This window comes from Hypomesus nipponensis, chromosome 18 (genome assembly GCF_054491055.1).
Source record: "Hypomesus nipponensis isolate SF chromosome 18, ASM5449105v1, whole genome shotgun sequence".
Classification (NCBI taxonomy): Eukaryota; Metazoa; Chordata; class Actinopteri; order Osmeriformes; family Osmeridae; genus Hypomesus; species Hypomesus nipponensis.
In genome coordinates, this window is record NC_140378.1 from 17,391,430 (window position 1) to 17,415,466 (window position 24,037).

Consider the following 24,037-nt stretch of genomic DNA (forward strand, 5'->3'; position numbering starts at 1 on the left):
AGAAAACATGAGGAGTATTTCAATACCCCTCACACTCACTGTCCCCACCAACTCTCTTCCTTCTCTCTTTTCTCTCTCTATCTCTGTTTCTCTCTCTATCTCCCTTTTTATGACATCAACAAAACTTTGACAGACAACAACAGCCAGTAAGATGGTAATAGTATCGTTTTTAAACGTACGGTTATCCTCTTCCTTCATTCATTCTTTTCCGCCATTCTTTCTCTCCCTCCCTCTGCTTCTCCCTCTCTGCCCCCGCCCTGTCACACAGTGTGGGGCTCCTAACAGCAGGCTGGTCGGCTAGAACAGACATGTCGTGACACCTCTCTCCCTGACAGATGTTGAGTGGGTGGTGGGGGTCTACACCCCCCCGCTCCTGCAGTGAATCCTTCCAGGAGCCTGCGAGGCCTGAAGGACGGGCCGGCTTATCTCAAGGCGTCTGGGGGGAGGCGGGGGTGGGGGGCAATGCATCCTGCAGATCTGAGGAGATTGTGAAACAGTGTGGAGATAGTGTGTATTGAGGAGAGGAGAGCAGAGGAAAGGAGCAGGAGGGAGAGAAAGAGAGGAGAGGAGAGAAAAACCTGCAGAAACAGGAAATGGTTGTCAAGCCGTGGGACCGCTTGTGAAACGGTTTAGGTCAACATGTGCTATACTGTGTGTGTGTGTGTGTGTGTGTGTGTGTGTGTATCTGTGTATGTGTGAGAGAGAAAGATAGAAGAAGCCAGTGTGTGTGTGTGTGTGTCTGTATGTGTGTGTGTGTGTGTGTATGAGTGTGTGTGTGTGAGTGAAAAAGATAGAAGAAGCCAGTGTGTGTGTGTGTCTGTGTGTGTGTGTATGAGTGTGTGTGTGTGAGTGAGAAAGATAGAAGAAGCCAGTGTGTGTGTGTGAGTGTGTGTGTGTGAGTGTGTGTGAGTGTGTGAGTGAGTGAGTAATCCAGCCCCCTTCAGACAGATCAAGTGATGCCGTGCCAGGATGGCAGCTGCGTCCCTCTTGCAGGAGCTCTGTACTGGCAGTTCCTACCCTCTCACTACCACCCCCCCACTCAGGCTGGGGAGACGGGGGGGAGACGGGGGGGGGGGAGGCGAGTGGGGGAGGCTGAGAGAGACGAGGGGAGGCTGGGGTTGTTCTGGTCTGTCAGAACCATCTCAGACTTTGGCTGATGACAGAGAGGAGCCCTGACAGAGAGAATCCATTCAGACACACGCTACTGAGGAAACGAGTCAGGGCAAGAGCAGGGGCCAGGGTGAGGAGAGGGGAGGAGACGAGGGGTGAGGAGAGGGGAGGAGAAGAGGGGTGAGGAGAGGTGAGGAAGGGAGGGGAGGGCAGGGGGGGGAGGGGAGGGGTGGGAGAGGAGAGGGATGACAGGAGAAGGAGACGAGAGAGGGGAAAGCAATGCCTCATGGGATAAATTATGACTTGTCTCTGAGAGATGAGGCAGAGCAGGAGGGAGAGAGGGAAGGGGGATAAGGGAGAGTTCAATGAGGCCCAAGAGAGATTTGAGGAGAAGAGGGTGTACAAGAGGCCCGCACTGAAAGATGTGGCACACACACACACACACACCTGACCGAGACTAAAGGAGCCAGAGGAGAAGCAACTCTAAGCTCACATGTCAGATAACACGCATATCCACACACACACGCAGACACACACTTCTCTGTCACTCAGTCTCAGGTGTGGAACCAGGCCCCGTGCAGGTCTGTGGTCCGCTTCCTGAGGACCCTGTGGGGGCACATCGTCTCAGGTGTGTGTGTGTGTGTTTTGTTAGGGTAATTACAAGGCTCTGGGGATGCCGATTATAACAGCTCAGTACAATAACAGATGCCAGCTCCAGAGGTATGGGACTAGGAAAGGTATGTGTGTGTCCAGAATTAGAGGATTTAGGAATTCCTAAAGGAATTACTCTCACCTCCTCTCTTGTTCCTGTCTTCTCTAAGCTCCCCGACCCCCCCTGCCTCAGGAACACTAGCTTTGGGATCCTTCTATGTGTGTGTGTGTGTGTGTGTGTGTGTGTGTGTGCCTTCCAGATGCTCTACTGTCTAATTAGATAGTGTTCCTATCTGTCTGCCTGGCTGTGTTATCTGTGGCCTGGACCATCTGGCTCCCGTCTCACACACACACACACACACGCACGTGCGCACACACATGTACAAGCACACTTGTTTTCTCTCTAAAACTTTTATGCATTTCTCAATATAGGAACATGTATAATCCCAGAGAATAACTCTTCTTCTCATTAGCTGCAATGGAAAGAGTATCAGCCGAGAGGATGAAAGAAAAAACATTGGGAGAGAGATGAAGGGAGAGGCAGAGAGAGAGGCAGAGGGAGAGGCAGAGGCAGAGGGAGAGGCAGAGGCAGAGAGAGAGGCAGAGGGAGAGGCAGAGGGAGAGGCAGAGAGAGACGCAGAGGGAGAGGCAGAGAGAGAGAGAGAGAGGAGAGAGAGGCAGAGAGAGAGGCAGAGGGAGAGGCAGAGGGAGAGAGAGGAGAGAGAGGCAGAGAGAGAGGCAGAGGGAGAGGCAGAGGGAGAGGCAGAGAGAGAGGCAGAGAGAGAGGCAGAGAGAGAGGCAGAGGGAGAGGCAGAGGGAGAGGCAGAGGGAGAGAGAGGAGAGAGAGGCAGAGAGAGAGGCAGAGGGAGAGGCAGAGAGAGAGGCAGAGAGAGAGGCAGAGAGAGAGGCAGAGGGAGAGGGAGAGAGCGGAAGAGGAGTGCGGTGTCCATGAAGGTCTTGTGTGGGTGAGCTCCTCTCTCCCCCCCTGAGGAATCTTAACGAGGCATCTAATCACCAAACACAACATGCTGACCTTCTGACACACACACACACAGACACACACACACGCGATGGTACAGCACCAACAGCCCAGACCAGACCCAGCCAAACCAGACCGAACCAGACCAGACCAGACCAGAGCACACAAAGCACATACAACACAATCTGCTGACACGCACACATCCTCACACACACACACACACTCACTCACACATATGCATAAACCAACAATTCCAAAGCAAGCGCAAACACTCACAAATACACACCAGTTACCATTTTACACCCCCCCCCCCGCCCTGCCTCCTCACACACCCACACACACCACTCCCCTGGAGCATTTCGTAGTCATACTGTGAGGGGATTTCAATGAGGACTTTTCTGTCAGGCGTATCCAATGAACACCCCCAGCCCCCCCCCACCTCTCCTAGGCCTAATCCAGCCCCATTAGAGGCTTGTTAGAGCAACTAGTCAGCCACTTAAAGACCTCTGAGAGCACAACAACAGCTCGTGCTCAGCCAATCTGAACCCCTTTGTGTGCCGTTCTAAGAAGCTTGGAGGGGAGGAGGGTTCTAGAACAGAACGCTGTTTACACCTGAAGGACACCATCCCTTTGGTGGACAGCAACGCAGGAACAACAAACAGGGTTCTCTTCAGCGTTGACAGAACCGTCTGTACACCGTTAGAAGCTGGTGGAGGTGGAGAGAGGGGGTGGGGGGGGGGGGGCAATGCACCTTTTCAAGTACATCTGACCCAGACTCACAGCTTTGTTATTGGGCCATGAATACCCAAAGCAACATCAGTCAGAGCTACATGTTCAAGCTTCATCTGTGGGAAAGATCTCTTTGTTGACATGGTACACTATGTCCCCTGTGTCTGGGAAACGGTCGCTGTGTGTGATGCTGTTTACAAGGACTATAATGGGCATGCTCCACGGCGAGACAGTTTGACCCCTGACCTGTCTGCTCCTCTGCTGCCGCCCCACAAGCCCCTCCCACCACCCCGCCCCCAAAACACACACACCTCCCCACCCACCCCAGTCCTATTCTCAGGTTTATGACATAACGATGGGAAAACACACAGTCTGTTGGGCTCTCGTCTCTTCTCCTCTCATCCTCCCCGCTCTCCTCTGTCTCTCTCTCTGCACCCCTCTCTTTCTTCTCCTTTTTACGTCTCCGAGCCTCAAACACAGGCCCAGGCCCTAGACCCAGACCCCAGAACCCAGACTCTGGCCCCAGACCCCAGACCCCAGACCCCAGACCCCAGACCCCAGACCCCAGACCCCAGACCCAGGCCCCAGACCCCAGACCCCAGGCCCCAGACCCAGGCCCCAGACCCCAGACCTAGGCCCTAGACCCCAGGCCCAGGCCCCAGACCCTAGACCCCAGGCCCCAGGCCCTAGACCCCAGGCCCAGACCCCAGGCCCCAGGCCCGAGACCACAGGCCCCAGACCCAGGCCCCAGGCCCCAGGCCCCAGACCCAGGCCCCAGACCCAGGCCCCATACCCCAGACCCCAGACCCAGGTCCCAGACCCAGGCCCCATACCCCAGACCCCAGACCCAGGTCCCAGACCCAGGCCTCTTCCCACACCCAGGCCCCAGGCTCCACCGTAAGGCCCACAGCCATTGAGGGAAGGAGGCTGATGAGGCTCTCCTGTACATGTCCCAGCAGCTCTCCCCTCCCATCCCCTCCCCTGTTCAACCCAGACGTCCATTGATGAAAGAAAGACAGGCAGAGAGCTCAAACAACAGCCTGAGCTCATGTTGACCTGGCAAAAACCAATATTTGCCATCACATTAACTAAAACCTCCACCTTCTTTCTTTACCCCTCCTTTATTCTTCTTCCCCAACACAAATTTGATCCCCCCCCCCCCCATCCTTCATGATCACATTCCCAGGTGTCTCTGTATTCCGAGGGGAAAACGACTGACGTGTAGGAGTTCCAGGGAACACGGAATGCAGAGCGAGGCCAACTGTCAACACGGCGGCCATTTTGAAAAGGACACAAGGCCAGAGTGTACAAGTTGAGAGACAAATGGAGATACTGTACATGGACTGTTCCTCCACGCACTGAGCCCCATCTGATACGCTCGGCTGTGTCGTCACACAGCGCGGTAACGGGAGGGGGATGAGAGAGCACTTGGAGGGTCAGACTGTATTTACGTCTCGTCTCCTCCCTTTCTGCGCAGAATGAAGTCATTGTTTGATTATGATGGGATGCATTAGCATCAGGCTATTCCTAGCATGGGTGGGATATAAAGTGGAGTCCGGGAAGATGCCTGCATGTGTGTGTGTGTGTGTGTGTGTGTGTGTGTGTGTGTGTGTGTGTGTGTGTGTGTGTTCGTGCATGTTGTCCAAAAGGGGAGCAGAGGACAAGTCTTCACAAGCACTGAGGAGCACGAATATATTACTCCTAAAACATAACGTCCTCTTCTTCTTTCTTCCTCTCCTCTCTTTCTCTCTCCCTCCCATGCCCATTCACCTATCTATCTGCTACTCCAGTTCAAACAACTTTAAAATTTCTTTCTTTTTTCTCTCTTTATCTGCACAGGGAGTGGCGGAAACTCAATGTGACCCTGAAGCTGTCTCACGTCTCACGATAAGAGTAGAGAGATAAAGCTTGGGTGGAAAAGTGCAAGGGTGCTACTGCTGTCGGTCACTTTGTGTGTGTGTGTGTGTGTGTGTGTAGTCGGAGGCCCGCAGGTTCAGAGGAAGAAAAAGCCTGTTGAACCTTGACCCTTAGGCAGCTTCAGCGGAGACCCGTCGGGTGTGACCAGGCGCACGCACGCAAACACACACACACACACACACCACAGCAGGAGCGGGGTTTTGGCAGACCCCCCCCTTCGGTCAGCCCTTGTGAAGGGAGGGCTTGAGAACAGAGAGGAGGGTCAACATTGAGGAAGTGGGCAGGAGAATGCAACAGGTCTATCAATGGCTGGTGTTTGCTCTGCTCTTAAGCTAAAGACACCCCACACACAAACACACATGCATCCACATAACACATGCACAAAAACACACCCCAACACAAGCTCATGTAGGACAGCAGAGTTTAACCATTTGACATATGTAAGTACCTACTTACCACTAGACACTGAACAATTCAATAAAGCTACACACTAACACACACATACACAAAAATGTCATTTTGACATTTCAATCAAAGTAAGAACATGACTGCACTCTTCTTGCCCTTTTCCCAGCAGGAAGCCTTCTTTTCCTTCCTCTGCCCTCGCTGACCCCTTTCCCTTTTTCCTTTGATCTCTCCCTTCCTCTCTCTGTCCTCCTCTTCTTCTCTGTGCTTCACTCCCTCTCTCCTCCAGGCTTCCAGGAGAGAACCATGAGCTTGGATCGGATTCAGAAGGACAGGAGGAGGGAGAGAGAGGAGAGAGGACAGGAGGAGGGAGAGAGAGGAGAGAAGGAGAGAGGACAGGAGGAGGGAGGAGAGAGGAGAGAAGGAGAGAGGAAAGGAGGAGGGAGGAGAGAAGGAGAGAGGACAGGAGGAGGGAGAGAGGACAGGAGAGAAGGAGAGAGGACAGGAGGAGGGAGAGAAAGAGAGGAGAGAAGGAGAGAGGAAAGGAGGAGGGAGGAGAGAAAGAGAGAGGACAGGAGGAGGGAGAGAGAGGAGAGAAGGAGAGAGGACATGAGGAGGGAGGAGAGAGGGGAGAAGGAGAGAGGAAAGGAGGAGGGAGGAGAGAAGGAGAGAGGACAGGAGGAGGGAAAGAGAGGAGATAAGGAGAGAGGAAAGGAGGAAGGAGAGAGAGGAGAGAAGGAGAGAGGAAAGGAGGAGGGAGGAGAAAAGGAGAAAGGACAGGAGGAGGGAGAGGAGAGGAGAGAAGAGGAGAGGGGAGGAGAGGAGAGAGGACAGGAGGAGGGAGAGAGAGGAGAGAAGGAGAGAGGAAAGGAGGAGGGAGAGAGAGGAAAGAAGGAGAGAGGAAAGGAGGAGGGAGGAGAAAAGGAGAGAGGACAGGAGGAGGGAGAGAAAGAGAGGAGAGAAGGAGAGAGGAAAGGAGGAGGGAGGAGAGAAGGAGAGAGGACAGGAGGAGGGAGAGAGAGGAGAGAAGGAGAGAGGACAGGAGGAGGGAGGAGAGAGGAGAGAAGGAGAGAGGAAAGGAGGAGGGAGGAGAGAAGGAGAGAGGACAGGAGGAGGGAGAGAGAGGAGAGAAGGAGAGAGGACAGGAGGAGGGAGAGAGGACAGGAGAGAAGGAGAGAGGACAGGAGAGAAGGAGAGAGGACAGGAGGAGGGAGAGAAACAGAGGAAGGAGGAGAGAAGGAGAGGAGGGATAGATGAGGATTGGGATGACAGGGGGAATGATGGAGGAGAGACCATTCAGCAGGATGGTAGGGAATGACAGATCGATCATGTGACCTGACTGGTCCTTCCCTGGACCAGGGTCCCTGCTGTTCCTCAAGTGTCAAGAAGTCTAGCCATTGTCTGAACACACACACAGAAAATCAAGGCTTTGGGCGACCAAACAGTTACTAAATGCGGTCCTTTTGTAAGAGCATTTTCCATGGAAGTTTTAATGTAAGGGGTACTTGAATACATCACCACGGCAACACCAGGCCTGCTGCCCACCAGAGAAAACACCCTCAGAAATCGCTCAGGCCCATATCTGACCAGTCTTCCCCCTCCCTCCCTCTCCCTCTCTCCCTCTCTCCCTCCCCCAGTACATCATCATCTAGGCTTTGCTGTCTCTCTCTCCTCTACTTAACAGGAGGTCCTCCTTTCATGCAGCCCTCTGTCTCCCCCCTCTCCTCTCCCTCCCTCTCTCCCTGTCAGACATCCAGGATGCTAGCTCTCCTATTAAGGACAGGCAACATTTCGGTCTTTCTTTTTCGGTTTCCCCACCTCCCCACCTCCCGCCCTCTTCTCTCTCCCTCCCTCATGCATTCTGTCTCTCTTTCTGTGTTATGCTTCATTTCCCTCACTCCCTCTCTCCCTCTGTGTCCTTATTCCTGGGCACTTAGTGTAACGTAATGTGTGTGTGTGTGTGTCAGTGTGTGTGATTTATGTATGACATCACGTCGAGAAGTAGACAGCTATCAGACAAGTTCTCTCCAACAAAGTGAGACAGAGAGGGGAGCGACTTAATGGCTGACTGAGAGCGATGACGGGATAGAGAGATAAAGAGATGAAAGGTGGTGGGTAGACATGTTCACCACAACACTGACTCAGAGGGGAAAGAAAAAGAGATAGAGAGATAGCTCCAGAGAAGTGGTGACCACATAGTGGGAATAAATTGCTAGTTAGAGGGGAGAGAGATAGAGAGAGAGAGGGGGAGAGAGATAGAGAGATAGAGAGAGAGAGGGGGAGAGAGAGAGAGAGAGAGAGAGAGAGAGGGGAGACAGAGATATATGAGTCAACAGAGATGTCCCTCATGTATCCTACTTTTCCAACACCATCTTGTCATTCTCCTCTACAGTACTGTCTTTGTAGGTCTTCTACTCCAAGGAGAGAAAAAGAGAAAAACATAGAGAGAGAGAGAGAGAGAGAGAGAGAGAGAGAGAGAGAGAGAGAGAGAGAGAGAGAGAGAGAGAGGACAGATATACATAAAGATAGGATGACAACACACACACACACAGTTACCATGTGATTCCTGGTCACTGTGTGTTTAGCAGCAGAGCCTGTCCTCTCTGCTGTAACGCCCTGGCCATCTGACCTGGCCCACAGTGTGTAGATATACATATATATGTGTGTATGTATATGTGCGAATATATATATATATATACACACACACAGTAATGGGAGTGCATCAATAGCAGGATGTGTGGAGTTCCGACCAGGGTTGGGTGCGCGTTGGCGCTGTGCCTGCTGCTACACATGGTGCACAATGCTGCCACTTCAACAGAGTGTGACTGAGAGGGGTGTTCTGGGCCCGGGCGATGGGGGAGGGGGAGGGGGGCAGCTGGAGGAAACCATCACCACGGTAACCTCAACTAGCCCCTCTTAGTGAGCCCCCACCCGTCTCTCCCTGTCCTGTTGCAGAGTTCTCAGTTTGCTGCAACAGTTGACCCCGCAGGTCTCTGGCTCATTCACTGTATCTTCCTCTCTCTCTCACTTTCTCTCACATACCCACCCCCCACCCTCCCACATCCCCTCCACACCTCCTACCCTCACCCCCCCTCCCCTCCCTCTCCCTCTCCCTCTCCCTCACCTTCCCCACCCCTCACCCCCCCTCTCTCTCTCCCTAACCTCCCCTCCTCTCTCGTGCAACTGTGTGCAGCTAAAACAAACAGAGAGATAGAGACAGAGAGATAAAGTGGATGAGTGATGCTGAGGTAAGTTGTGGAGCATTTCTGAAGGTCGACCCTTCTGAGATATGATCCATCAACACTGGCCAGGCAGCTTCAGGGTAGATAGTCAGACTGGTAGAGAAGAGAAATGTCTGCTGGATGCCTAACTACCCTGATCCACTGCAGGTGGGAGGTCGGAATCTGTCCTTTGTTCCTGTTCAGTTCACAACTTCCAAGACATTGAAATCCCAACCTTGAATTCCATCTCAAGGCTTTATTTATGCAGTTATGTCAACATGGATTTATTTAAAGTTATCTCTACATTCTTAAAAGTTTTTTCCCCCCCCAAACAAAACTGTGATGACTAACTCCTACAGTTCCACGCACGGGTCTAGGGCAGAGGTTGGAGTAGAGGCTAGGGCAGAGGTTGGAGTAGAGGCTAGGGCAGAGGTTGGAGTAGAGGCTAGGATACTGGGCTGGGAGAAAGCCTCGAAGGAAGGACCAAGAGGCTAGGGAGAGGAGCAAGGATGCTAGGAAGAGAGGATAGGAGACTAGGGAGTGAGGCTAGGAGATGAAGGATTGGGGCTGAGAGGCTAGGAAGCTAGTTAGAGGGGCTAGGAGGCTAGTGAGGGAGGCTAGGGAGAGAGACGGAGGATATGGATAAAAGGGGAGGGGGAGAGGGCGGAAGCTAGTCTACCTGAGCAGGTTGAGACGGAGATCAGGTTAACTAACATTCCAATCTCTCTCTCTCTCGTACCCCCTGGGGGGGCCTGCAAGACCCCACCGTCACACACACGCACACACAAACTCCTGTCTTAAAGAGACAGTTCTCTCGAACTGCATTGCAAGGCAGTCCATGCAAGGTAGTCCAGGGTTAATTAGTCTCCTCTCCTGTCCTTCTGAAAGACCCTGCTCTCCTTTGTGTTCTCCATGCGTCTGGCATTCTTGGTGACACTAAGCACACATGGATATAAAATACCCAGAGACAAGAGAACGTCTGTCAGACGACGGTGAGGAGGGGGAGAGGAGGTAGGAAGAGAGGAGAGGAGAGGAGGGAGGAAGAGAGGAGAAGAGGGAGGAAGAGAGGATAGGAGAGGAGGGAGGAAGAGAGGAAAAGGGAGGAAGAGAGGATAGGAGAAAAGGGTGGAAGAGAGGAGAGGAGGGAGGAAGAGAGGAGAAGAGGGAGGAAGAGAGGAGAGGAGGGGAGGGAGGAGGGGAGGCATTAGATGTGATCTGTGTGAAAAAAGGGACCGTTCCCCTTTCTCCTCCTCAGCAGTTAGAGTAAACACACCACTGCTAACACTAACAGGTCTAAATCTGCTGAGACACACCGCCTAACACAGCCTAACACAGCCTAACACAGCCTAACACAGCCTAACACAGCCCAACACAACCTAACACAGCCTAATGGCCTAACACCGCCTAACACCGCCTAACACATTTTAACACAGCCCAACACAGCCCAACACAGCCTAACACCACCTTACACAGCCTAACACCACCTTACACAGTCTAACACAACCTAACACCACCTAACACAGCCCAACACAGCCTAACACAGCCTAACACAGCCTAACACAGCCTAACACAGCCTAACACAGCCTAACACAGCCTAACACTGCCTAACACAGCCTAACACAGCCTAACACAGCCTAACACAGCCTAACACAGCTGGCTTCACCTTTACAGCCAGGCACCACACCCTGAACCCAGCAGGGTTGACTCCCATTGAAATAGCGAACAGGGAGAAGGGGAGGAGAGCCCCTCCTCAGGTGTTTCACACTGAGGTGAGCAGCTCCACATGATCACAGACAAAAGCTCAGTGTGTGTAAAACTGAACTTGAAACCTTGACAGTGATCCTAAAGATGTTGTTGTCGTTCTTCTCTCCAGAACGTGCTACCTCGAATGTTTAAATATACGTAAACCTGACACTCCAGAGCAGAGCCAGGAGGCCAAACCAGGATGTGTCTCACCACAGAACAAGAGTGTGTGAGCTGGATCAGGTAGCAGCAGGTACAGCACAGTACACAGACAACACAATGACACGGCCAGACACAGCCAGGGTGGGAGGGGTGTGTGTGTGTGTGTGTGTGTGTGTGTGTGTGTGTGTGTAGGAGGGGTGTGTGTGTGTGTAGGAGGGGTGTGTGTGTGTGTGTGTGTGTGTGTGTAGGAGGGGTGTGTGTGTGTGTGTGTGTGTGTGTGTGTAGGAGGGGTGTGTGTGTGTGTGTGTGTAGGAGGGGTGTGTGTGTGTGTGTGTGTGTGTGTGTGTGTGTGTGTGTGTGTGTGTGTGTAGGAGGGGTGTGTGTGTGTGTGTGTGTGTGTGTGTGTGTGTGTGTGTGTGTGTAGGAGGGGTGTGTGTGTGTGTAGGAGGGGTGTGTGTGTGTGTGTGTGTGTAGGAGGGGTGTATGTGTGTGTGTGTGTGTAGGAGGGGTGTATGTGTGTGTGTGTGTGTGTAGGAGGGGTGTGTGTGTGTATGTGTGTGTGTCTGTGTGTGTGTGTGTGTGTGTGGGTGGGTGGGGGGGGCTCACCTGTCCCAGGTCCAGGGTGACGTTGACCTCGTTGTACTCGGTGCTCCGGGAGAGGGGCGGGCTCTGCCACCAGCGCTCTGTCCCGTCTATGGCGTTGGTGATGGGGTGGGCGCGGTCACTGTCCCCCATGGCACAGATGTCACAGTACTGGCCCTGAGGCACACACACACAGACACACAGACACACACAGTGTGTCAGACAACAGATTGTCAATTATTGCCATAGACACTCAGGTTACACTGCATCCATGCAGTGCACAGATTTAAAGAGATATCACACTTTAATATTTTACACACAAATATACTCAATCTCAACATACACGTGTCGACTTTACCCAGACCCAAGTTGTCATAGTTGTAGTTTATCTTTTATCTTTTTTAACACACATATCCTTATCATTTAACTGACAGAGTGGAAAGTGGACTTAACATGTCTGTTTAAACGGCAGGGAGAAAATATTCCTTCAGTCACCTTGAGGTTCACAAGATCGTTTCACTCTTGCAGGAAAAATGAGTGTGGTTTATGTAAGCTTAACCTGAACAAGGGGACAGGTTCAGAAACCCAACGCCAGCGGCTACAGAGGTCAAACTCCCACTTCTTGACCTCTGTCTCTCTCTCTCTGTCTCTCTCTCTCTGTCTCTCTCTCTGTCTCTCTCTCTCTCTCTCTGTCTCTCTCTCTCTCTCTGTCTCTGTCTCTCTGTCTCTCTCTCTCTGTCTCTCTCTCTCTGTCTCTCTCTCTCTGTCTCTCTCTCTCTGTCTGTCTCTCTCGCTCTCTCTCTTCCTTTCTGTCACACACTCTCTTCCTCTCACTCTAACCCTCTCTCTTTCTTCCTATTTCAGTTTCTTTCTTTCTCTCTCTCCCCCCCTCTCTCCATCCCAACCTCTCTCTTTTCTCTCCCTCTCTCTGAGGCCACCTTGAAGTCAGGATAAAGACTCCTGACCTTTGCCTCCTTTCCCTACTCAGGGGTGTTTGCTAGCTGGGTGAGCTCAAGGAGCGCCCTCAACTCACAGCACAAAGACAAGGAATGTGCCGACTGCAGACTTTTTCCCGCGTGCCGGCTGCTGTTATGCTGTTGATCGTGCACTTTGGTTAATGATGTGTTTTATCTCGACACTATTAATATCGGATCAACGGTCAACAGGCCTTCGTAATCTTCCGCAAAGAAAGAGCTGTTCCTTGACAATAGTCGGGGGAAGCTATAAGTATTGAAGGGTCGGTAATTAGTCATAGAGTACTAAGCAGTAAACAGTGCAGTTTCTCGGTCAATAAAATCTGATTGGATCAGAGAGGCCTCCACAGTCTGCCCTCTCTCCAGACCCCAGCCAGGCCTGGCGAGCAGAGGCCAGAGCGATTGCACACCACCTGCTCCTCCATGTAATCTCTCCTTCCTTCCTTCTCTCTGTCTTTACATGAAATCCATACATCAACGGCATGTCATCCAGCCATGTCCGCAGAGAGAGGGGGAGTGATGTGACGTCATGGCTGGCAGGGAGAAGTCTGGCATAGAGAGGAGGCTGTCGAAGAACTTCTACAGGAGACAGGGAGTGAAGGATGGAGGCCGGAGGGAGGAAAGGAGGTCGGGTCCTAGCTAAAACTCTTCTACTTCACTTCTCTCCACCCTGCTGTTTTTAATTAATGATAACACACACGCGCATGTCTGTCAGGCAATAAAAAGGGATTAGGGAGGCCCAACTGTGGTGTGTGTGTCTGCACATGTGTGTGTGTGTGTGTGTGTGTGTGTGTGTGTGTGTGTGTGTGTGTGTGTGTTTGTGAGTTGAAATCTAATTTCAATTGTCTATCCATAGTCGTTCAGCTCTCTTCACAGCAACTTTGCTTGATCACCATGGCAGCAAAATTGACTGCACACACACCCCATGAAGGCAGAAGTTTATGTGGTCTATTCTCATCACGCGTCATTGGTTTTCTCTATCTTAGGAGGTTAAATGTGTTTCTTTGATTACTTTTCATTTCCGCTTTGCCAGCTACATGGTGTGCCAATGTTAAGACCCCTGTCAGGCAAGAATATGCTCACACACGTTTCTGTTAAGTTGTAATAGTGTATTTTGATTATTCATGTAGGCCTAGGTTGTCTACTTTTTCCAGATACTTCTCACCCGCTGCCCGTGTCGCACACTCCAGTCCCCCTCCACTGCCAGCCGCGCTCGAGGTCATGTCCCACCTCTGGTCCCACAGAATGCCTGACATTCCTCAGTGGAAAATCCCTCATGAAATGTAGCTTCGGGCCCAACATTTTACTATTTTACAATGTTTGCACATTTCACTAACTTGCCAACAAGCACCGTCGTGCCCAGCCGTGGGAACTATAACCTCCATTTTTCTTTCTCAGTAACCCATGGTTTAGTAAAAAACTACGTCGGCTTACAACTCTGTAAAACTGTCAAAACTAACGCACGCACTGCACTGCACGGATCAGTCGTTTTGTGGAATGCGGGGACAGGTGGGCCAGAATCCGCCGGCTGTTTCGAACTGCAAGTGGCAGAATTTGGCAATCAAAAACATTCACAATATATATTTTTTATCACAACATAAATAGCTTGGACCAATAACAACCTTTGAGATACACCCAGACAGAGATTACCCACCTGGATGGTTTGACTCGGTTCTCCGAAAACGGGCCCCCCAACCAGTTTGCAGTACAAGTCCTGTATCGTCCTTGTGTTGTCCTCCCCGCAGGTTGCGGTGGCGGTGATTTTTGTGCCTTCAGCCAAGTTGAAGTATGGAGGGTGTAAGCTGTAACCGTTCACACCATTAGTCGGGAGCTCCTGTGCTGATACACAGCACATCAGTGGTAGGACCAGAAACAGGCGCATAACAGCCCTCGTGCGGCTGTCGCCAGCCGGGAACAACGTCCCCAGCACCGGTTCCCTCGCCATCGTCACCTGTGCTCTACGGTTTAATGAGCGACTGCAAAAAAACGGCTGAAAAACTACTTTAAAGTTTCAAAATCAACCACGAAAAAAGCCTGCCTTTGCCAATGATCAATATTACTTATTAGCATTTAAAGTTTAGCCGTCTAAATCGCAACATGTAAAGTTTAAAAAGGAAAGTTAGCTCCGAGTCATTCCGTAGGGAGCAGAGCGGTGCGCTTAGCTGAGGTTGCTCTCTCTCGCTCGCTCGCCCTCTCTCTCTCTCGCTCGCTCGACCGGGCACCTAATCAGCGCTGGTGCAGCTCGAGCTGTGTTCACTCCACCTCCCTCGCGGCCTGTGTGGCTGAAACAGGGGAGCTTAGAGCGTGAGGGGTACTGGCTCAGAAGTGCAGACGGCCAACCAAAGGATGCGGCGGTAATCACAGACTATCTAGTCTACTACACTCTCAAGACCCTCTCCCTTCCTCTTTCCAAAACACGTCTTCAGAATTATAGCCAACCATATAGACACACGCAGAAGGCAGAAGAGTAAATTCGGTTAATCATTAAAACTAACATCCACAAAACGGTCAGAATTAGCAGAGGGGAATGGAACTGTCAATTCACAATAACTGACCGAAAATTCAACCTCTGGCCTGAATTATGTACTTCATCTGAACCCAGAAATACATTTTATCATCAAACTGCCCTAATGCAACAGTTTTAAAGTGGCAGTAGGATCTTTATAACTGCAGCCCACCAAGTGGGGATTGAACCCTCATCCTCATTTCTCATCCTTCCTTGAGAAATCACTGATCTGATGTGACTGGGTTGGTGACATGTGAATAGAGCAGCGTTAAAGATCACACATTGCGTCGTATAACTTTCAAGGATGGTTCTGTAGTGTTCTGGAACTGCTAAAATGTAATTTCTGGAAACGAGGGCTGTCCAGTCGCCAAGCACGACCATGTATCAGACTGACAGGAAGACGAGACATGGAGTTGGAGACAATCCTCCTTCCTGGGCTGATAGTGGACACCCCACCCATGGCCTGCTGTCCAGACACAACTCCTGTAGCTCCTAACTCCTACTTTAACTTGTTTTTTTACTTTATAAATTTAGCAGCTTCTTTTACACAAACCCACAAACAAAGCGTGCATAAAGTACATCTGGTAATCAAAGACCAGAAGTACATAGTTCTAACAGTATTTCAGTTGTTACTTTTCTTCTGGTTCCTAAATCCTCCTCCCTACAGGCAGTGATATAGATCAGATGCACTGTGTTGCTGTGAGGGAGTGACAGACCAGCTGGCTTAACTAAATCCTCTCAAATGGGTCTCTGGGGATGGTCTAAAGAAGGCCAAGTGGTACCTTCACCCCCTCACTGGGATCTTTGTGTGTGTGTATTCCAACCCCAGGAGAGAGAAGTTAGGACCCCCCCCCTCCCTCTCTCTCTCTCTCTCTCTCTCTCTCTCTCTCTCTCTCTCTCTCTCTCTCTCTCGCTCTCTCTCTCGCTCTCTCTCTCTCTCTCTCTCTCTCTCTCTCTCTCATCTTTCGTTCCATCGCCCTCTGTAATCCCCTCTCTCTTTTCTATGAGCTGTCACTTTCTCCTACCAGCTTTTGTGTTAATCCTTGTGTGCGTTTGTGTGTGTGTGCATGTATGTGTGTGTGTTAGACAGTGTGATGAGCAGTGACAGAGACAGTCCCCTACTCAGTATTCTGTCCTGACACCGTCACTAAAGGAGGCTCACAGTGAGTATGGACACCCAGTGTGTCTCGTTCAGCCGATACTGGGTGACAATATGTGGACAATCAACGAGCTAACACACACTTAAAAACAGAGGTGGCGGTTTTCTCCTCTCTCGCAGAAATATCTCGGACTTTCCTCAAACATCCACTCTCTTTTACTTTCAGATCCCACTGAATAGCTCAACATAAACCACCGCACAACCTACTGTAAAAGCGCAATAGATCATTCCGGATGTCTTCCAAAGTCCCGCAGGGTTCAGAGGTGAGGGGTGAGTGACTGGCAGAGTCAGGTCTTGTCACGGCTCAGTCATGCTGAGCTGTAATATCCACATGCTTCACATTCCAGCTGCTCTCAGGAGCCCAGGGCCCTGTCCGCACTCTCCCAGGCATCCTGCCCCTCTCCCTCCCTTCAGGGAATCCATCCTGATTGGGCAGGTGCTGATCCTCAAACCTTGTCTCGTCTGATTAAGGATGCCGCGAGGAGAAGGAATGAAGGAGGAAAGGAAGGATGGTGTTCATTATGTATTCTACTGGATTTGTGGACAAAACAGACATTTGACCATGCAATAATAGCATCAGACGCACGCATAATGCATGTAGAAGCGAGCCTGTGTTTGTGTGTACGTGTTTTGCCAATACGCTAAATCAGGGGTAGGGACAAAATCCCATATAATAAAAATAACAAGGGCAAACATGTTCTGAGTGGCAAATTGAGAGGCCATGTTTGCACAGTTCAGAACAGGAACAGGGCCTCTCCCAGACTCTCTTTTCATCTCTTCCCCCATCTGTCACTCTTTCTTGGAATGTGTTCGCTGAGAGCATTGCGGGCTGTGGGAGCCTGAAGGTGATCAGTGCTGCTCTCCTGGGAACAGGGTCTCCCAGCAGGGGTCCAGGTGTGTCCAGGTGTCTCGTCCGGGACAGAGCTGGTACACTTGGAGGCACGAGAACATCATACAGCTGGAGGAAAGTCATGGAGTAGATGCTGTGTGACACAAAATAATAGTGACAGCTATTTCAAACAATAAGGTCTTACAGCAACTGAATTCAGCCTTACAATAAAGTTGTTTGGTTGTTACGCTAGTCGACTGAAAGGGACTGGAGAACTCAAGTGTGGTAGGAAGCGCTGTCCAGATGCCTCACACCCCCTCCCACCCCCCCAGTCTGCCATACACATGTTGACCTCTGACCCTGGTCTTCTGCGGAGCATCACAGCAAACTGCCAGAGGTCAGTGGCCTGGTCGACCTAGGAAGTCTGGAGTCAATGTGTTAATACTACACAGCCTTCATTCACTGATAAACAACAGAATTCCAGCCTGGGGGTGGAGGGGGTGGGCAGGCAGTGTAGGGGTGGGGTGGGGGCAGGGCAGGGCAGGTCTGTCTACACATGCATGAGGAAGTGTCATCAGTCTGTCACAATTAACAGTTTAGAGAGTCCAATTTTAAGAGAGGGGGAAAACAGAGAAGAGGGAGAGAAGACAGGAAGAAGTAAAGAAAGGTATATAGAAGACCAAAAGGAGATGAGAAGCTGGAGAGAAACCTACTCTCTGGATCAAACCCTATGTGAGGCCAGATTAACTTCCTCATCGTCAAGGAGCTTCTTGTGAAGCGAAGAATAAGCCACATGTCGTCGTGGTAACAAGCCTAACAACAGCCCTGCGTTCAGAGCCTGCAGTCCACAGTGAGAGTACAAACCCATGTCAGTCTTTGAGCTGTGTGTATTGGTGTGACTGCGCAGACAAGCTGGCAACTGTTGGAGACAACAACAGTCTAGAAGATTCTCTGATAAGACTTGGATAAGCCACAAACACACACTCTCTGTCTCTCTCCCACAGACACAGACACACACACACACTCTCACACACACAAATAACACACACACATGGATGCACACTCTCTCACACACACTTTCTCTCTCACACACACAGCCACACACACCAGTACGCAGACGCACGCTCTCACACACACACACTCTCTTTTACACACACATTCTGTTCTGCTTCCCTCAAAGTTCATCCGTGGTTGGCATGTCTCTAAACACAGAGAGAGAGAGAGAGAGAGAGAGAGAGAGAGAGAGAGAGAGAGAGAGAGAGAGAGAGAGAGAGAGAGAGAGAGAGAGAGAGAGAGAGAGACCCAGGTTACGAGGAGAGGCAGCAGGCATGCTTTGAGGCAGTGCAGCTGGAGGCAAACACACCAACCAGGAAACACACCATACCCATGACGAGAGGGTGTACAGGGAGACAGAACATTCCAGATAAAAAGACAGGTTCACGTGCGATTGTAGCAAAAGTAGATCCTAGGAGAGAAAATAAGCACCCCACCCACACACACGGCACTCATCAGCTGCGCTGTGTGCACACCTGTGTCATCCGCCCATCTGTCAGGCTGCCTTCTGCCTCCTCACAAAGGCCTCGTGAGGTCATCACCAGGCACCCCTCAACACCTCTCACTTAACCTGGGTCTGTGTCAACGACAGACAGCCCCGTCTACTTTAGCCTAGACCCAGTTCCGACCAGTCCTGTGGCGTCCGAGTTGAACCTGGCCTCTACCGACACCACAGGGATCACAGCAGTGGGCGAGGCCCACTGAAGGTCACATGACTTTGTCTACAGTATGTACAGATACAGACAAAGAAAAGGAAACCTCTGCCTGTTGAATAGAGTGAAATTAAATCAAAGATAGACAGATGCCAAAGATGGCTTTCTGCAGTATGTTACAGTATCTTTCACTGACAGAGAAGACACACACACACACACAATCTATCTGACACCCAAACAGACTTATACATCATGATTTATCTTGTTTGTCTGTCTGGCCTCAATCCCCTCTCTTACCATCATCATACCTACACAGACCCTCCTCTCCTGTAGATCCTCCAGCAGATAGCACAGGAGAGGCCAGTAGACTGCTGCTGCTGCGTTGTGGGTGTAGATGTGTTTGAAGTACCTAAAGAGGGGATGTTTGGGAGAGGGGGTTGGGTGAGGGGGACGGAAGGGGGGATGTGTTTGAAACTGACAGGCGAGGCAGGTAGCTGCACGTCCTCTCCTCTGCCACTCAACCACTCCATTCCACACATACAGAACACTCCTGGTGGCCCCCTTTTCTTTAGCTCCTTTTCTTTCTTTCCCTTTTGTGGAACTCACCTGCTTTGAAGTCCTGTTTTTCTCGTGAAAGAGAATGACAAAGAAGGCTAAGCTCACAAAGCAAGAACAAGTAGAGAGAGAGAGAGCGAGAGAGAAACAGAAAGAGAGAGGGAAAGGCAGAAAGAGAGAACTGATGATCAACAAAGGTTAAGAAAAAGAGTGCAGTCTTGCAGGAGGCTTTACATACCTGCAACGTCTCAGGCACACGGCAAACATCTCATCTAGATATTCTTACTATTCTGAACGGACAGCAGGAATACTTGAGAAAAGTGTGCCGTAGCAATGTGGAGGCCTTGCTGAGGGAGCATAGAGGGTTTGTAAGATCCAGTGGAAGTCTTTTTGTACTGGGCCCTCACTACCTCTCCTCTCTCCACAATGAGGCCCTCCAGAATCTCTCCCTCTCCATTCAAGCCCTGTGTTCCCATGGAAAACAGGCCCTCATCAGACTAAAACAACCCCAAACAGGCAGCCAAAAACAGACAGCCAATCACAGATACACAACGTAAAAACAAGCAGTCAAGCACACAGACAAAAACCTCCAAACAAAACAACAAAAGCAGCCAATAAAAGCTGTTTAACTCTAATAAATGACCAGACGGTTTTTTGTGCATGTACACGAGCCGAACCTTCCTCAATCATGAGGATATTGTCTTTATTTGGATATCCATGGATCTGATGGCTAACTTATATCAAAGGAAGGCTACGGCGTGTCCGCTTACTACCTTAGCAGAGACAGAGCTTCCATTGTTACCTGAGGGGTGGCTGTCCAGCTCTCCACTCACAGCCCTGGAAGGTATGTGGGGTCCAGGTGGGGTGGGGAAATACTGAGGAACACTAGTATGGTGGCCCCCTGGGAACAAAACACACTAAAGGTCTGGAACCTAGACTGTGAACAGGGAACGCACTTTGAAACAGTTTATAGGTCAAAGGTCTCTACTATCCCAGAATAATTGTCAAGTCGATGGGGAATTCTGGTATTACTTTATTAAGGCCAGTTTCTCAAACTTGCTGTCTGAAAGCCGAGTGACATCATCCTCCAGCTCTCCTGTTGTCGTTGTTTCTACAACCCCGTCAAGCAGCAACTTACAACCACAGAGCTCTGCACCAGAACACTGTAATCAGGATGTGGAGTGATGAGAGGTGTTGAGATGCAGTCGCACACACCGCTCTTCTGGGAGCGGGCTAATGAGGGTGGTCAGTGATGTTAAGAGGTGATCATACGGAGAGCTCTGATCTGGAGGGAAAAGGAGGAGGAGGGGGGAGGAAGATGAGTGAGAGAAGAGAGAGCAATGAGTGCTGGTCAGTGGTTGAACAGGCTGTTCTCTCTGTCTGCTTCCCCACCTGGGAAAGAAATTAGTTAGAAGGAGGGGGGGGGGGGGTGAGGTCAAGGCAGTACTGTGCTTGCCAGAGCGATGTGAAAGGGAGGGGTAAAGACGATTATGAAAGAGATGAGAAACTGTGGGAAAGCTCTACTCAGTTAAAATGCACTTACAGACAGCTGTCATTAGCTGAGGATGCCATGATGCTTCAGAGCCACTCTGGGTCTGGCTGATCACTGAGTGTCTAAACACTGATGACTATGTATGTACTTAGTCCCTGTCATCTTCAGACAATGTTAGCCTGCACTGTGAGAATTACCCAAAACCAGATGTTCCTGAGAAGGACACCAGCCCCACAGGACCAGATTACTAGCATGTGTCTCTATATCCATTCTCTCCACCTTTTTAGCAAAAATAGTAACTTTGTAAATCCTCAAGCATCCATTTGTGCTGCAATTTGTGATCCTGCACTGCCACCTGGTGGTGACAAAAGCTATTCTCGGGTGAACAAGGAATGCCCCAATTTAAATGCTTGGGATAAACAATGCCAAACCTTTCATATCAGACAGAACTATATCTGGGGCAGCAAACAGCCATAGTGTTTGATACTTGTCAGGACTCATTTGTAGCCCAGGACATGACTGGCATTTGGATGCTTCAAATTTCTGAAACGTTCAGCCAGCTCAGATGCTTTAGGCCAGCGGTCCCCAACCTTTTTTGCGCCACGGACAGGTTTAATGTTGCAATATTTTCACGGACCGGCCTTTAAGGCGTGGCGCATAAATACATAAAATAAAATGATACGACCGGCATACAAACGGTGGCATTTTCTAAATACAATAATAAACGTGAATCCACTGTGTACTCTTATGCAACTTTATTAGCAGCGGCCTCGTAACATCGTGCCAACAACATAACATGAATCCTCTCTGCCCTTATTATGTCCATGTCTCTGCGGCTCTGCCCCGCTCTGCCCCAAACACTCTCTGGTCGCTATGGTAACATTTAAACATGCCTTCAAAATAAGACGCAACACAAACAAATATTTAAAGTGCTTTTTTTTTTTATAAAACTGAAATAATGTAATTATTTATTCTTTCTCTGCGGACCAGTACCAAATGACCCACGGACCGGTACCGGTCCGCGGCCCGGGGGTTGGGGACCGCTGAGTTAGGCATTAGAGGAATAACCTTTGAAGGAAGGACAGCAAAGCCCCAAAAGCCTTAAGATGTCTATCAAGTTAATCTTAAACAAAACAAAAAGCTTTGATTCAAAATATGAAAAGCTATCCAACAAAAAAAAAGACACCAAGAACGTCATTTTTCCATTTTCTTTATTTAACAAAGTTTCCACTGTTGTAGCTTCTCCTTTAGAAGGTCCTGGAAAGAAAACAAAGCATTGGTCAGACCTGGTGTGTAACAAACCTCATACACACACACCTGACACGTGTACACAAGATCCGTCATCCTTACACACTGGACCGCTCTGGAAGTCTCTGAAAGACCAGTCTCTCTGAACTGCTGTTTTAACACTGAGATGGGAAGGGTGATATCTTGGGGGAGTGATAAATCAAAACAGAACTACCCTACAGTAACAGAGGGGAAAGCTTGTTCATCCATATTGTGGGGGTGGGGGCACACATTTGCGAGTGCGGGGTATTTGTCTATCCTGTTACCAGTTCAATTCCTCTTCAACAAACCAAGTTCCTCTCAGAAGAAAGACAGACAGCCATGAATACGAACTCATTGAAGTGGTTCTTACTTTGACACGATGCTGTCAGTCTTAGCCAGCCTCAGGAGAGAGTCATCAGCCTCGCCCTGTTCAAGACAAAACCACCAATTAAAAAGCTGCTGCTGCTGTGAATGAATGATAACCCTTTCATGTCTTCGATAGTTCATTCATTGCTGAGGTGATTGAGTGAAGGTGATTTTCAGGCATCCTACACAGCAGCACATTGCTATCCTGATGAGGCTGGCGAGGTGTCAAACAGAATGAAAGATCTGCTATCAAACCTACCATTCTACGGATGGCACCACAGATAGCGTAGGTCTTGAACTGACCGTTGAAGCGACCCGTTGCCTTGTCAACCTGAAAAAGAAGGATAAATAAATATGTGTAAAAGTTTAGGACAATTCTAGATTAGTTTACTTTGTGCCACACGCAACCTCTTGATACATCAGAGGAAATCATGTTTCCATGCAGGTAGTCTGCGTTTCACAGCCTCTTACAGACACGGGGATCACAGACAGGCATGATTTGGCCACTGACCTCAGCAATGTTGATCTGGATAGAGGCATGGTCCTTGGCTCCAATGATCCTGTTGCTAGCAGAGCTGCGTATCACGGGACATACAGGATGTTGTTATCACAACCTGTTGCAAAATACTATTGGACAGCATGTGTAATACACTGTCACATCAAATTGCACGTTTGCACAGTAGGATACATGTTTTACTGTGGTAAACCGGCTAAAGAACCATACTCACCATTTACGTGGGACGTAAAGGTCTACGAATTCACCAGCGTCGTTCTGCATTTTGTAAGGTTGTAGGGATGATCGCCGAAGGGGATCTGGAAATAAAGGGGTGAAAAAAACATCAAATCAGCAGGAGTTGTTGACTGTCCACAAATTGTTGATTGGCCAACACAAGTGTTCAAGTCCTAGCTAGTTAGCTAGCATTAAGGGTGCATAGCATGTCGTATACACTCTGTCCGCATGTGGCAGGCTCAGGTACGGTAGCGTCATGTGTTCTAGCGTTTAAAAGCCAATACATCTTTTGAATTGGGGATATTCAAAGCTATATTTTTTATTAACTAGTTTATTTTGAGACAGTATAAGGAAACTGAGGTTGAATTAACCAAATTCCAACAGCTTTTGCATTTACAAAACAGCGAAAATATCTTGCCTACCGTTCGTGACAAATGGCCGACGAGAAAGGAAGTGTGGGGACCAACCCGGAAGTTAAAAGATCCGACACAACAACTACTTCCTGCGCAAACCTTTTTCGTTTTTGTATATTTTTGAAATATATTTACATTCTATAAATACAGGCCAACGAAACATGGTAACAATGTTTTAGGAAAAACAGGAGACATAAATAAAATGTATCTAGCTAAATAATAATAAATAAAAGTTACAGTCCTTGTTTGACTCAAAGGAAGTAGAAACAGAGCCTGTTTAAGGAAACACAGCGCGCCCATTGGATCCATTGGATCTCGGTAAAAGTCACGTTGAGACCTGTCGTTTGAAAGGACATATCGGCATATTGCTAATGGATTTGGGTAGCTACATCTGGACGATCAATTGAGCGAAATCATAATACATAAAATAATTATATCTTGGTTTCAAGGATTTTTGTTTAGATATGGTTTTTAGATGTTGTCAACTCAATAGAAACATCATAATTGTGCACACGTTGTTATCCATCGAGATCAATAAA

At 49.6% G+C, this 24,037-nt stretch overlaps 2 protein-coding genes across 3 annotated transcripts in view; both read right to left on the reverse strand.

The window, feature by feature from the left end:
- lama5 (laminin, alpha 5) overlaps positions 1 to 14,640 on the reverse strand; it is a 60,582-nt gene extending 45,942 nt beyond the window's left edge. The window contains exons 1-2 of the mRNA XM_084681437.1: positions 14,128 to 14,640; positions 11,524 to 11,676 (exon numbers count right to left, since the gene is read on the reverse strand). Coding sequence (XP_084537563.1) covers positions 11,524 to 11,676; positions 14,128 to 14,418 — 444 coding nt within the window. The 5' untranslated portion in view covers positions 14,419 to 14,640. The remainder of the gene's footprint in view (positions 1 to 11,523; positions 11,677 to 14,127) is intronic.
- A 7,274-nt stretch (positions 14,641 to 21,914) lies between these two features.
- Positions 21,915 to 23,589, reverse strand: rps21 (ribosomal protein S21). 2 transcript variants are annotated; one of them, XM_084681303.1, is made up of 6 exons: positions 23,508 to 23,589; positions 23,084 to 23,168; positions 22,867 to 22,930; positions 22,615 to 22,686; positions 22,360 to 22,415; positions 21,915 to 21,977 (listed from the first exon to the last, which is right to left on the reverse strand). In XM_084681303.1, exons 2-6 carry the CDS (start codon positions 23,131 to 23,133, stop codon positions 21,968 to 21,970), a joined length of 252 nt encoding a protein of 83 aa, XP_084537429.1. In that variant the 5' UTR covers positions 23,134 to 23,168; positions 23,508 to 23,589; the 3' UTR covers positions 21,915 to 21,967. The 2 variants fall into 2 exon arrangements, with proteins under 2 accessions (XP_084537429.1, XP_084537430.1); XM_084681304.1 differs by lacking the exon at positions 21,915 to 21,977 and having other exon boundaries at positions 22,356 to 22,415.
- Positions 23,590 to 24,037: the final 448 nt, after the last annotated feature.